General features: G+C 37.0%; 1 protein-coding gene and 1 pseudogene across 3 annotated transcripts; both read right to left on the bottom strand.

Moving 5' to 3' along the window:
• LOC109335894 lies at positions 386-1,859 on the bottom strand (annotated as a pseudogene).
• LOC109335893 (ABC transporter B family member 6-like) lies at positions 3,443-13,190 on the bottom strand. Of its 3 annotated transcripts, none has more exons than XM_019572137.1 (11): positions 12,797-13,190; positions 11,414-11,468; positions 11,154-11,329; positions 10,836-11,036; positions 9,438-9,697; positions 9,048-9,358; positions 8,063-8,283; positions 7,623-7,963; positions 6,547-7,334; positions 6,225-6,466; positions 3,443-5,253 (listed from the first exon to the last, which is right to left on the bottom strand). In XM_019572137.1, exons 1-11 carry the CDS (start codon positions 13,175-13,177, stop codon positions 4,024-4,026), a joined length of 4,206 nt encoding a protein of 1,401 aa, XP_019427682.1. In that variant the 5' UTR covers positions 13,178-13,190; the 3' UTR covers positions 3,443-4,023. The 3 variants fall into 3 exon arrangements, with proteins under 3 accessions (XP_019427682.1, XP_019427683.1, XP_019427684.1); XM_019572138.1 differs by lacking the exon at positions 12,797-13,190 and adding an exon at positions 12,353-12,778; XM_019572139.1 differs by lacking the exons at positions 11,414-11,468; positions 12,797-13,190 and having other exon boundaries at positions 11,134-11,242.

Genomic DNA, 13,785 nt, shown 5'->3' with positions numbered 1-13,785 from the left:
ATGAATATCTGAGAATAAATCAGAGACTACTAATGTAATGAGCTTATGATTTTTGACAAACGTTTCCTGTCACATTGAGTTGGTACTTGGTACAATATTGTGCAAATTGGAAAGTTCTTGCTCCTCCTCACATTAGATTGCATTGAGCTCCATGTTCCTATTCATTAGGATTGGGGTGTATGCTGGTCATTTGTATCTCAAGCCAAGTCTAATGAACTGAACTAATTAAATAACATGTGCTTATTATGCATTTAATTAATAATCATTAAGATACTTGATTTATTTAAAAGAATTCTGTCCTAGCTTTTTAGTTGTTGCAATTTGAGTTGCTCCCTGATTGATATGCCCTAAAAACACAACTCTATAGGATTTGGTTGTCAACACATATAATCATAATAAATTTCAATTTCATAAAAAGACAGAAGGGATAGTTGAAGTGGCAACACATAAACTACATTTATTTGTTCCATCTCAAACTTAGAACTGCATACATAATCTGATTTTAGTGACTTCAAGTTCTTTTTCTGGTTCTGAAAATCTATGATGAACTTTTAGGCAATGAGGATCCACAGCTGATCAATTGTTTCAGAACTGCTGAAGCCTTCACCCTCCCACTTGGACATTCATTCTCTACCATCTGGTTTCTGATATCTGCTGATTCATAATCATAACTCTCCAAGCTCCCTTCCAACACTCTAAAACTAGAAGAATAATATGGCAAAGATCTCTCACTCCCACTCAGCAGCTCCCTTGCATTATTTCCTTCACACTCTTCAAGTTCCTCCCTTTTCCTACCCTTCTCCTCAGTTTGAGTGGAAGCATTAGCACCTTTGCTAGCAAGCTCCTCGGATATCGTTGCCTTGTAATGTTTGTAATCACATGAGCTTAATGACCGGTTCTTAATTCCACCCTTGATAGTAGTGGTGGAGTGTGCATCCATGCTAGAATTGTTTGTTTCTGATGAGCTTGATGTTGATATTATTCGTAGGATCGAAAGCTCAAGCAAGTTTTTACCACTTGTGTTCCTTTAAGGATATACTCATGGCCACTACTCGGGTAAATAAAATCGTTCTCAGACAAATCTTGCCACACAAACCCGTTCTTGTAACTCCTGCGATCAAGGACGATGCCAAAAAAATTATTCAAGTGGAGTCGGACCAAATCAAACATATATTTTAAGATTCCGAAGATTTAATAATTTAATTGAACGCACCTTTTTGTAGACCACGAATACATGTCAGCCATTCCTTGTCCTCGGAGAGAACTCAATCTATTTATCACATCTACTCAAGTATGGTAAGTTGAAACAGTAAGTGAACATTATATGTAGGAGTAAATCAAATTAAGTATATATGATATATATGTTTTCCTTTATTATAGCACTTACCTTTCACACATAGCATTCCCTGTTGAGAAGAGATTGGAACCTCCATGAGATGTGGATGTTCAAGCTGGCCATTTCGGGAAAGATAGTATATTACTGCCACTTTCAACTCATTTGCTTTAGACTTTGGTTCAATCCATATTTTGGATCTCTCAGCCTCAGGATCTGCCACACTTTCTAACATTTTCCTTGACATGACAAGCTTTCCTTTCATTCCAACTTATTTGGTTCTCATTTCTGTGAATAAAAATGGAATCAAACAAAGGATAAAAGCTTGGTTTCCCAATGCAGAATGAGAAGGACTTATTGCAGTTGGGAATAGGGATGTGGTATTGTCATTTGTACACGTTCAAAGTAGAGAAACATTGGTCTGATTTATAAGCTAAGGAAAATTATTCCTCTTGTTTACATTTTGGCTTATCAGCTGATATGTACCAAAAAGTGGCATGGCATGCAATGCATATATATTTATTTTGGCCTAACCACATATATCATTTACAATAAGCAATGATGTTATAACAGAGAATACTTACACCAGCTCTCTCTAGGATTAGTTTGCGAGTTGAATTTTGGATGGAAAAAATGATAAGAGAAAGTTTTAGAATCATTTTACAAGTGTATTTTATGATTCTCAAGTCTTTCATCACCTTTCATTCTCTACCAAAACTCAACTTGTAAATAGACCATAAGTGAATTTTCATCATATATAAAACTTAATGAAACATGTATCACGTGAACCAACCAACCGTGTATAATACACACATATTTTAGAGTAATGAAATCACTTCCATATTATTTTCTTGTAAGCTGTAACAGAATAAAACAAGCACTGTACATTTTTGCTTTCATTTCCCAAAACAAGTAAAAGGTAAGATGTAAGCAATAATGTAGTTATTTTATATGCAGATATCATTTTCTAACATTTGATGGCAACTTGTCAAAAAGGTAAGCTATGAGCCTATGAGTGAAAGATAAAACAAGGAAATTATTTTTTGTACGTAGACATAACACACTGCTGATATGGAATACCGTATCCAATGACTATGATTGGATATGCAATACAAAACTGAAATAGAGATATATCATGTGAGCCAAATATCTTCAAAATATCATTGTATTCTTGTTATTCAAATAATAGAAAATATCATCATCATCATAAAATAAAGCACTTAAGAGTCTGTTTTCCATTGCTCTTCCTTCTCATCCAAAACTAAACTCGCAAACAAACTCTAAAGAGGCCATAGAGAAAGAGGGAAGGTGTCTCTTGTTTAGCTTATAATATTGCATAGGTGAGGCTGAGATATTCACGGGGCAGGTACAGCTACTTGCAATGTAGGGTCAAATACCTAGCCATGGTTAAAAATGATAGTACCCTACTCACAGACCAAAGTGGGTTGGGGACAAAGTTCTCATTTTGCTCGTATATATAGTCAAAGTAGCCCGTGAAATGTAACCATCATACAGAAATCAGGGAACCAAAACCAACAAGTTTCCCGGCAACCTAGCACAATGTGCGGAAACTACTCAACACTTGCAAATAACGGAGCAGTTACAATAACCAACAACATGCACCAAAAAAATCATAAAATAAAATGTCTAATAGTGATGAAAGCCAAAACTACTACATTTCTACACCAAACAGAGTGTTGACTGTTGAGGAACCCACCAAATCATAGGGTATACAGCATTGAGCCCAATGCACATGAACAGGCTATGAGGCCACCTCGAAATCTCAGTTAATTCGATCCTAGGAATTATAATTTCAATGGTAAAAAATAAACAGAATCTGCAGCTCATACAAGACATAAAACTGAGATGAGATTGCCATTTAGGATCATGTTGAAATTTAATTTCGTTTTTGTTACTGCAATGTGTCTAATATTAAAATAGAGAGTTGCTTCTATTTAATGGCAACATGTTATGGCTCTAATGCTAACTATCAATCTGCACCTTGTACAGGAAGGTATTACACGTTATCTGTAGGAGCCTAAAGTGGTAACTGGCTTTTTTAAAGTCCTTGATATTTGAAATGATGAGGCAATGGGACTATGGGAGACATGTTCCAATAATGTATATAAGAAAACTAAGAATGTAATAACAGAAGCAAAATATGCAAGGAGATTTGCATCTATTATATCCTGGGATGAATTCAACCAGCAAAAGGAATGCCTTCTCAACTATAGCAATTATAGCTATTTATATACATAATTTTCTACAATTTTCACAAATGAGGAAAATGAAGTTCAATGGAAGATCACAATTCCGAAGAGTTACTGTTGATTCCACTCTCCACTTTCGAATAACATCAATAAACATACCATAGAGACAACACCATCTACATTGCTTGCCTCCAAAAGAATATCCATCCACCCCAAATCTTCAAAACAACCAAATTCCAAATACCTATCTTTAAGGCCTACACATGTATCCCTGCTACAGTATACTCTTCCTATGTCTACCAATGCTGAGTGCTAACCCAAGCTTTTATCATTACCATTAGTGCCGCACACAAACCTCCACCTCTCATTCCATGGAAATTCCACCAGGTGCAGCAACCACCAGTAATTCAACTCAAGCAGAAATATAAACAATTCTCATGAACATTAGTATTAATTACCAACATGATACACTCTCCCGTCCTAAACAAGCCGATGATGACGCAAAGCCTTACCAAAATGAGGTTGCATCAAACGGACATAAAGACCATTCTTCGCTGCCAATGAATCATGGGTCCCCTCCTCCACTATCCGTCCTCCATTAAGAACTACTATGTTGTCCACATTCCGCATCATTGCAGCCCTATGTGCTATCAAAATAGTGGTCTTATTTCCCATTATTAGGGTGTCTAGAGCCTCTTGCACCACTCGGCTTGACTCAGATTCAATTGCTGAACTAGCTTCATCCAACAACAAGATAGGTGCATTTTTCAGCACTACCCTCGCAATTGCAATCCTCTGTTTCTGTCCCGGAGTTAAGTCAACACCTCTCATCCCAACATGAGTATCATAACCATGAGGCAAGCTGCTAATGAAATGATGTGCATTTGCTATTCTTGCAGCCTCTTTCATCTCAGCTTCACTAGCATTATGCCTGGCATATATGATATTTTCCCTTATGGTTGTCGAGAAGATAATAGGCTCCTGCTGAACCAGACCAAGGTGGCTCCTTAACCATCTTAAATTATATAGCTTTAAGTCCCTCCCATCTAGTAAAACTTGGCCAGCAACTGGATCATAAAATCTCTCAATCAAAGATATTATAGCACTCTTTCCTGACCCTGAAACTCCCACAACCGCAACTGTTTGTCCTCCACTGACTTTTAGAGTAAAGTTGCTGAGCACCAACATTTCTGGACGAGAAGGATAACAAAAATCAACATTTTTCAACTCAATGCTTCCATATACATTGGGCGGCTTCAACGCTGAGTTATCATCAGGGTCAATTTTAGGCGTGCGGTCAATAATTTCAAACACTGAAATGAGAGATTTACGTCGCTTAAGTATGTAAGGAGCCAACCCAAAAGGCTCCACAAGTGCAAATGCAGCAAATGAGAAAACCATGTACTCCTTCAGTGCAGTAGTTGGACTTACATACCTGCTTTTTATACATATTGCAGTGTACCAAAGTAGAAGGGCATTACAAGCAAAAAGTAGAAACTGTGAAAAGCCGAATCCAAAACCGATGGCAAACCCATGAAAAAAGCTCTGCTTAAGTATTTTATTTAGCTGCAGCCTGTAGAGCTCCATCACCTTATTACCAGCACAAAATGCAACAACAGTGTAAATATTTCTGACTGCGTCTTCAAGAACCAGAGATGCTTTCCTGTGCATTTCCTGTATGCCTCTCGAAAATCCAGCAAGCCAAAGTTTCTGCAATATTCAAGTAGGCTGCACTTAAAACATGCATCATGAAAGCCATAAAAGCAAATCAACCAGTAAAAATAGGTAAACTAGCATTCAGTCATGAAACCCTTGATGCTGCAAGGCAAAAAAATGTGCATCCGCTCACACACAAACACAGAGACAGAGAACTCAGATTTATTAAGCAGAAATATAAAAAGGTTTAACTATGATTTTCATCTCTATCGTTTCCACCCATTTGGTCCTTATTCTGTTTCTTGTTTTGGTACTTGTATTTCCCTCATTTTAGCTTCAGTCCCTATAGTTTATACTCACAAGTATTGGTCCGACTGCCCCCATTTCCAAGAAGGAGTGGTCCCTGTAGTTTCAAATTATCAAGGTTTTGGTCTTGAGATGCCAACATCTTCACGGTAGGAAATTATATGGATCAATAACTGATTGGAAACTATAGGGAGCGAAGTCTTCTTTATGCTAAAATAAAATATGATGAAGAATTAAATTAGCCATAGACCCTAACAAATTACACTCATTACAAACCATTAATTAGCTAACTGAAACAGGGAAATATATATTATAGTAACTTCAATGCCACATAATTTCACTATCAAATTTGTAAAAACAGACAACTGAATGCTCTTTTAGTTTTGACCAAGCAAGGTGCATCTTTGACTTCAATTTCACAATGAAAGAGACAAATAAATTCTATCGCCAAAAAAGGAGAGTGAGAGGCTCACCACGCGCACACACAGGAAAGTATCCTCCTTCCTTAACTTATCATTTTTTTCCTTTTTCCATGATAAACTTTTCCTTTTTAAACATGAGGTCCGGAACAAGAATCACAGAATTTAGGATTAAAATCCACAGTTTATTTATATTTATTATATGACATGAAAAAGATCTAAAAACTATGAAACTCCAAAACCACTGTATCTTGTAAGAGGCATAAACTTCAACAAAGTGCATTCACATGAGTAGCAAACCTGGGCAATCGCACAAACACAGAGGATTGGAAGTGTTGCCAAAGCCACAAGTGCTATTCGCCAGTGCAGCAAAACACCAATCAGAATAGCAACAATGACTGCAGCACTATCCTGTATAAATATGGAAAGCCGGTTACTAAAAGCAGCTCTCACAAATGTAGCATCATTGGCCAAGCGAATTGATAAATTGTCAGCACTGTTTTCTTCTTCATCAAACCAGCCAGTTTCATTGCGTAGCATGGCTGCCATGTTATGGAAACAGGTTAAGAACACCTCAGAGTTATTGTTTAAGAAGAAAAATTGTGAAAAAGGAGCTACACACCTGAGAACATCATTCTCCTAACTCTTTCTGTCATTTTCTCCCCCATAATACCGAAGTAGAAATGCTGCAAAAAGTTGGCAACCACTGTCACAATGCCCATGCAAGCAATGATCAAGCACAACTTCTCCACCTCCCCTCTAAAGTGACGAGCTCCGTCAATGCTATAGTAAGTTGTCACTACCAAGCCAACAACATAAGCAAGCAGGGGATTGAAAGAACCAAAGATAGCAGCGCCTATGCTTCCTAACACAGCATAAAACCACTCTGCAAGACTGAGCTCTGCCAACCTCCAAAGTGAGGGTTGTTTTCGATGCTGTGCACCATCTGTTTCTCTCATTTTCACTGAAAAATCATCAGAGCCACTATCTTGTCTACTAAAAGTCTGTGAATGGGAACGTTCATTTTGTGGATCAGATGTTAAAAGAGGTGAAACAGGGGATTCAGGGTCAGAACCTTTTGATGTTTGTCGATATATAGATTCAACATCAATCTTCGGTAACTCGGGTAGTCTCATTTCAAAACTATCCTGCCTTTTTATTGATGGCTCCTTATCTGCTGCATCCAAAGACTGACAATTTTCCGGCATCTGCTCAGGAGGCGGGCTCTGAACATTTGGAGATTCTTGTGAATTAAACAAATCATCTGAAGGCCGAAGTACGGCAGAAAGTTTTTGAAGAGAGGATGATTTCATCATTTTAGGGGATGATGATTCTTTGAAGCTCTGACTTTCTGAAGATTCTTTCTCAATTTGGAAAGCTGCAGTATCCTTGTAGTTTCGAACAGGCATTCTGGATAATCATAAACAAACAAAAGTGATTTTAAACATGCCAATGGCAAAAATTTACAAACTACTAAATAAACTAAATATTAAATGCTGTAGTTAAGTAGCATTGAAATGAACTAAAAAGAGTGCAAAGATTATTAGTGTATTAGTAGAGTAACTCAATTTCTTAACAGACTATTGCCACTTTCACTGTCAAGATTTATGTTTTTATGAAAAACAATGTTATATCCTCTGAAAGCAGAAACAATCTTGTGGGAGAAAAGCATAATTATGATTTGATGGAGTTTTAGACCTTTTGGGAAGCTTTGCGGCCTCTTCACGTCGAAGAAGCTCTGCATATAAGCCATCCCGGGTCAATAATTCATCATGAGTACCCATTTCAACAAGTTGACCTTCCTCCATAACAGCTATATAATCAGCATTCCTTATAAGACTAAGCCTTCTGGCAATTATTATTGTTGAACGTCCTAACATAAGGAGATCCAGAGCCTCCTGAATAGACCTCTCGGCCTCAAAATCAAGTCCACCAGTAACCTCATCAAGCAGGAGGATAGATGGATTTAAAAGCACAGCTCTCGCAATAGAAAGTTTTATTTTCTGCTTTTCTGTCAAAGCTAAGCCAGCCCTGCCAACCTGAGAAGTGAAAATGTTATTGCCATGGTAAGGGAATAACTTAAAATACAAACAAAAAAAAGAGCCATAGATCCATATGATCAACTAATTAAGCTTCACCTGTGTGTCATAACCTTTATCCAACAAACTGATAAAAGTATGTGCATGAGCTATTTTGGCAGCCTCTACAATTTGGTCCATGGTAACATCCCTCCCATAAGCAATATTGTCCCTGATACTCAAACTGAGCAAAGCAGGCTCCTGGGTGACTAGTCCTATTTGGCTCCTCAGCCACTCCAGTTTAAAATTCTTGATGTTTTGACCATCTAAAAGAACTTCTCCTGAAACACAGATTGGGAATGCAATATAAATCTAAAATGACCCATAGGGTGTGTTTGGACAACTTCAAAATTAATTTAACAGTGAAAAATAGAACCAGTTACATTAGCACTTTAAAAACAAACTACTTCACAACTTAACAAAGTTTGGTTTAATGCTTAATTTAAAACTAAGAAGTCAAAAAATTCGTGAACCCTAACGCAAAAGGAGATGAGAGAGACAGTACTTAAATGACTGTGGTTGCTGTGAACATTCAAAACATCAAAGGTTTTGATATGAGCCAACCAATCCAATTATACTTTTGCCATTCACGGAATTGTAAATTTTGGTGAACCCAACGAAAGTGGAGGTGAAACCTGTGAGACATGTTGAGTATCATGGACTAGGTTGTGCACAAGAGGGAGATAAAGAACATTTGATGATGGAAGAAAAATGTAAGAGGGGTGATAGGCAAAAGCTCAATAAAACCAAGAAATGAAGGAAAGGGAAAGAAAGAATCATAAAAAAGTTAAGTGGGAGAGGAAAAGGTCGGATTACAAAAAAATAATAAAAAATTACAACTTTGATTTTAAACAACCAGCTTTATGATTTATCTTTAAAAAAATTCGATAGGAAGCAATTTTAAAAGAATCAGGTAGTTACCAAATACCTTATATTTAAAAACTGGCCCTATTTGTACTTAGATAAATAGTTTTCAGGAGTTACCAAAACCCCAAATAGTGGGTTTCATAGCATTAATATGTGCCGCCAGGGAGAAAACAATTACCCAACGTTGGATCATAGAATCGCTCCATGAGTGGAATAATACTACTTTTTCCAGAACCATTTTTGCCAACAAGTGCCACAGCTTTCTTAGCAGGAACAGTGAGATAAAACCCACTCAAAATAGGGATTTCAGGACGGGAAAGATAACTGAAATAAACATTCCGAAACTCTATATTCCCTTGCAGAGAACTATGAGCATCGCAATCATGATTGGAAGACGAGGATGACCGGCTTATCATCTCAAATAGTCTATAAGCAGCTATTCGACCTTGATCAAAAGAGTAGAAATTTGTTGCTGCTTGATTCAATCCCCTTAACAAAGTAACAACATTGATAAGCAAAATTTAAAACAGAAGATAAAGAAAATACATAAATTGGGAGAAATGCTCACAGGCCACTTAGAATCACAGCAAAGAGAGCTGTAATAATCTCACCACCATGAGCTTTTCCATGTATAACCAAGAACCTTCCAACCCAGAGTTGTAATGCACAAGAACATATTGCAAGCCCATATGTAAATCCAAGACCAAGACCTTGTACAAGACTTATTAATATACCATATTTAAGAGTAGCTTGGAGTGACGTTGCATACGAATATTTAGCCAATGTTTCATTTGTAAATGCGTACAATGTTCTTATATGGGAAACAGCCTGCATCAGAAGAAATTATAGTCACTCAGAACCAATGGCACTAAAATGAGCTACCAAATAATGATAACTTCACTATTCTTCATTCACCAAATGCAATTGAATACATTAAATTATAAACAAAAAATAAAGCAATTAGGCAAAGCATATTCAATTCCTTCCCACCGTAAAGTAAACTTCAAAATTGTTATATACCATGGTTTAATGGGGCAGGTAGGCAAACAGAAGCATAGATCAAACTTTAAAGGCATACATAACTTGACTTAGAAAATTAGATTTTATTTGGTAAATAATGATATAAATACTTTTTCAAGTGCATTTAATTTGCCACTTTGTGACACATTATCTAATTATTATAGGGAAAATTATTAGAAGAAATCTTGGAGCCTTCTGTATCAGAGATCCCATTTCATGAAGCCAGACACGGTTTTGTCTTTCCATCTGAAAATGACTAAAGTTGATGATCTACTTTAGACAGCAGACAAAAAAACTTTGCAGCCATTTGAGCATAATAAACCTTTTGGCTGGGCGGAAATTTAAATATTTGAGAGTATCTCCGTGTGCCTCAAAACATGCTGCTAGATGATACTCATGATAGGATTATGTCCATGGTTTCTTTTTGGTGTTGCGATCATGTATGCTTGATGGATATTGGTACTTCTGATATGCAAATATTGGGTTTCTCAGTGCCTTTTAAAGTTTTCCATGTTTCCTCATTGTGCATAGAATTTTTTATTTTGGAAAATATACTATTACACTCCCTCACCCCAGTTGTACTTTCCCTCTTTTCTCTCTAATAGAATTACCTTTCTATCAAAAAATATATACCGTCTTAGTAACAGCAAGCTGAAGCAAGTCTTATAAACATAACATTCTGAAGAAAAAATATAAATTTTGACCTATCAAAGATTTGTGGCAGAAATTCCCTCTAGATTTCCAGTCATTAAAATGCACTACACTTACACTTAATAGTACTAAAAGTATTAATGCAGAAAAACTAATGTGGTATGACAGATTTTAAAACAGACTTAAACTATTTCCCATATATAGCAACATTAAAATCCATCATTGGATTTAATTTACGATAAAGCATATCATTGGTTTGAAGTAAAAATGAAATAAAATATAAACAATAAATAACCTGCTCCGCAATGCTGGCGGCTTCGGCATATGCATCTTGAATATTCTCAGCAAGCTTATGGAGGAATATATTTGATATCCCTCCAGCGGCAACGATAAATGGACCAGTGGCTAATGTTATCAATGCAATCTGCCAGCAATTGATAAAACCAATAACAAGGCCACTGAAGAATGTAGCCATATTGTGTACATAATTCCCAACCTGTATCATAAAATGTCAATTGACATGTTGTATGAGACATTTGAGATTACATATTCTCTGCAAAAAAATAAATATTTACAAAGGAATGGATACATACACAAAATAAGACAGACATACTTTTTCACTAAGAGCAGATTGAATGAGCAGCACATCACTCAATACTTGACTTACAATGTCTCCATTATTCCCGTAAGTATCAAAAAAACTCATATCTTGGTTAAGTAATACTTGAACATATTTTGACCTGATGACAGCAGTCTGCCGTTCTCCGGTCAGAATCCAACATGAAACCTCTATTAAACAAAAATAATAATAACTAGTACGTAAGAAGCATAAACACAACATCTAATATAACAAAATATTTGTGGTTAAATTACCAATCCAACCAGAAGCAAAAACTCCCCCAGCAATATAAACAATGGTCAAAGCAAGCTGTGGAAGAAACAATAATGGAGATTTGTAAGCATAAGTCAATCTTTAACAACTGCTTCATAAATTATTCGCCTTACAATAAAATTAAATGTGTGGTTATGACATCATCTGGTTTGACCACTAAATATATCATTGAAACTATGAAAAGGCATACTATTTGGTTCTCTGGTTCAACTGGGCTTAAAATGTTGCCTATAGTTCACTGTACGTTGAACCATGTTAGATTCTGTGACAATTTTTCTTCTCCCTGCTGTTTGTGCACCTGCTCGCAACAGTTGAGTTCAATGTTTTTTGTAACAAGATGAGAGGTTATGTGACACAGGACACACTACATCAAGAAAGCCTATGTTTAAAGATCAGATAGTCTCAATTCGGTAATACGGTTTATTAATGACTTCGGTGATAATTGTAATATAAGAATATCATAATTGGTCATAATTACAAATTTTCTTTGCCCTAGGTCTATTTTGTAATTTTTGTTCCTGGACTTAGGTTGATTGCTTAGGCTTATGTTATTTATTTAGATTATACTTGTCTTCATTTCGAATAATAGCCAGAACTCTAAATCCTTGAAGGATTAGGATTTAGAACTTCATTCCTTATCCTTTGAAGAATAAGGTATAAGACTCCAATTTAAAAAGTGTTACTGGGATAAGGTATAAGAGTCCAATTAAAGAGAGAGAAAATTATGCAAACGCTAAGAGATAAGAGGGAAGAGCAACTTCAACTGGGATGTGTGTCTTACACCCAACCAAAAACAGACTTCGAAATCAGGCATTAGGATGGACAAACAAAGCTCTAGTCCACTTCATGTATAGAAAACATCATTCATCAAAGCCAGAATTGGCAAAGGGGGCAACTTGTATTTCAAACAAGAATTTCACCTGTCACACTCTCGCACCGAATCCTTATTTCTCTCTAGCTTCTCTGTTCTCACTCCATTTTCTTAACATGCCTTGCTATACCAAAAGCAATTTCTAGTATCACTCTTCGGTTGATGGAGTGACCAAATTAACTACGACTTTACTTATTACTAAAAGAAGCTAGGCTGAAAAATCTTGAAATAACTAAAGCAATCTCCGGTAGTAAAAACCGAAAGTGATAATTGCTCAATTACATCAAGCTACAATGCAAACAAGCAAGGCTACCAAACTAGAACACTAATAGTCATAGAACAGTACATAAGGCACATTTTCATCACATAAAATGAATCTACAAACAACAGAGTTAGCCTATAATTTCAGAGAACAACAAATTCTCACGCTCTAGTTAAAATTCAAGTTGAAGAGCAAAACAACTAACACTAGGGTTTTAATTTATCATCTAACCTCCTTTAACTTGTGAAACTGCTCCTCAGATCCCGCAGAACCTTCCTGAGGTTGCATGTGATGAATAACCTTAGCAAAGTAGTGCAAGTAAACCACCAGCGCGGCACCGTGAGCTGCCGCAGCGATCGAACCAACGACCATCAGAAGCCAGTCAAGGCGGTCAGCACAGGCGAAGAGATGGGAGAAAGGAACAGCAGCAGGAGGCGGCTCCATATCCTCCGGCTCCTCCATCTCCTCCTCCTCAAGCTCCACCTGGAGTGAGGCGGAGGTCTCAGCGCCAGGGTCCACATACGGCGACTCAGGTGGCTCCGATACCTCGGAAACCGGCGTGAGAGGTTGTACATGAGGTGGGGACCACCCGAACAGCCCTCTCGATCCCATAATCAAACAATCACACAAACTCACCACAACACGAAAATTGAAAAGAAGGAGAGAAAAAACAGATCAACAGAAAGTGTGAGCTGTTTTATAGTAATTGAGAAAACGACGACGTATTAAACGCCGACCCGGTGGTTATAGGTTAGGTAAATAGGTGGCGGCGCAAGAATTGACTGAGTCAAAAAAGGTGTACGGAAGTAACAATATCTCTAACTTCTTCTTCCTCTTCTTCAGGTTATTTTGTTTTTCAATGATTTTCGATTGGGTAGTGTTTGGATTCAAGATTAAAGATTAATCTGAGGGATAGAGTGTGGTGTGAAAATGTGATAGGGAGAATAATAATACCATTCATGCAGAGCTGGAAGCAACAAAAAATGGAGAGGGAATTGATGGTGTTGGAATATGTGTGAACAGCTAGATAATTTGAGATCAAATTACGAAGTGGCCCTTACTTGTAGAGTCGTTGGTGGACACGCGTATCGTGTGGGTTGGGGGTTAGGAAGGTAAAAGTGTGGGGCAAGGACATGCATGATTGGGTGGAATGGGAAGGAACCTTTTTGCATTGACACTGTATTTTTTCTGTAACCTCTTTTCTCTTTCCGACGTGTATC

Source organism: Lupinus angustifolius, chromosome LG20 (assembly GCF_001865875.1).
Source record: "Lupinus angustifolius cultivar Tanjil chromosome LG20, LupAngTanjil_v1.0, whole genome shotgun sequence".
Lineage (NCBI taxonomy): Eukaryota > Viridiplantae > Streptophyta > Magnoliopsida > Fabales > Fabaceae > Lupinus > Lupinus angustifolius.
Note: the sequence above shows the minus strand (reverse complement) of the source record. Positions and strands in the feature narration are given on the sequence as shown.

Bases quoted from the DNA above. Each gene is read 5' to 3' on its own strand.
- LOC109335893 (XM_019572137.1), bottom strand. From the start codon at position 13,177: ATGGGATCGAGAGGGCTGTTCGGGTGGTCCCCACCTCATGTACAACCT. The intron at 9,359-9,437 runs GTGAGCATTTCT...TACTTTGTTAAG, and splicing joins GCTGTGATTCTAAGTGGCCT to GGGATTGAATCAAGCAGCAA. The intron at 6,467-6,546 runs GTGTGTAGCTCC...ATAACATGGCAG, and splicing joins TAGGAGAATGATGTTCTCAG to CCATGCTACGCAATGAAACT.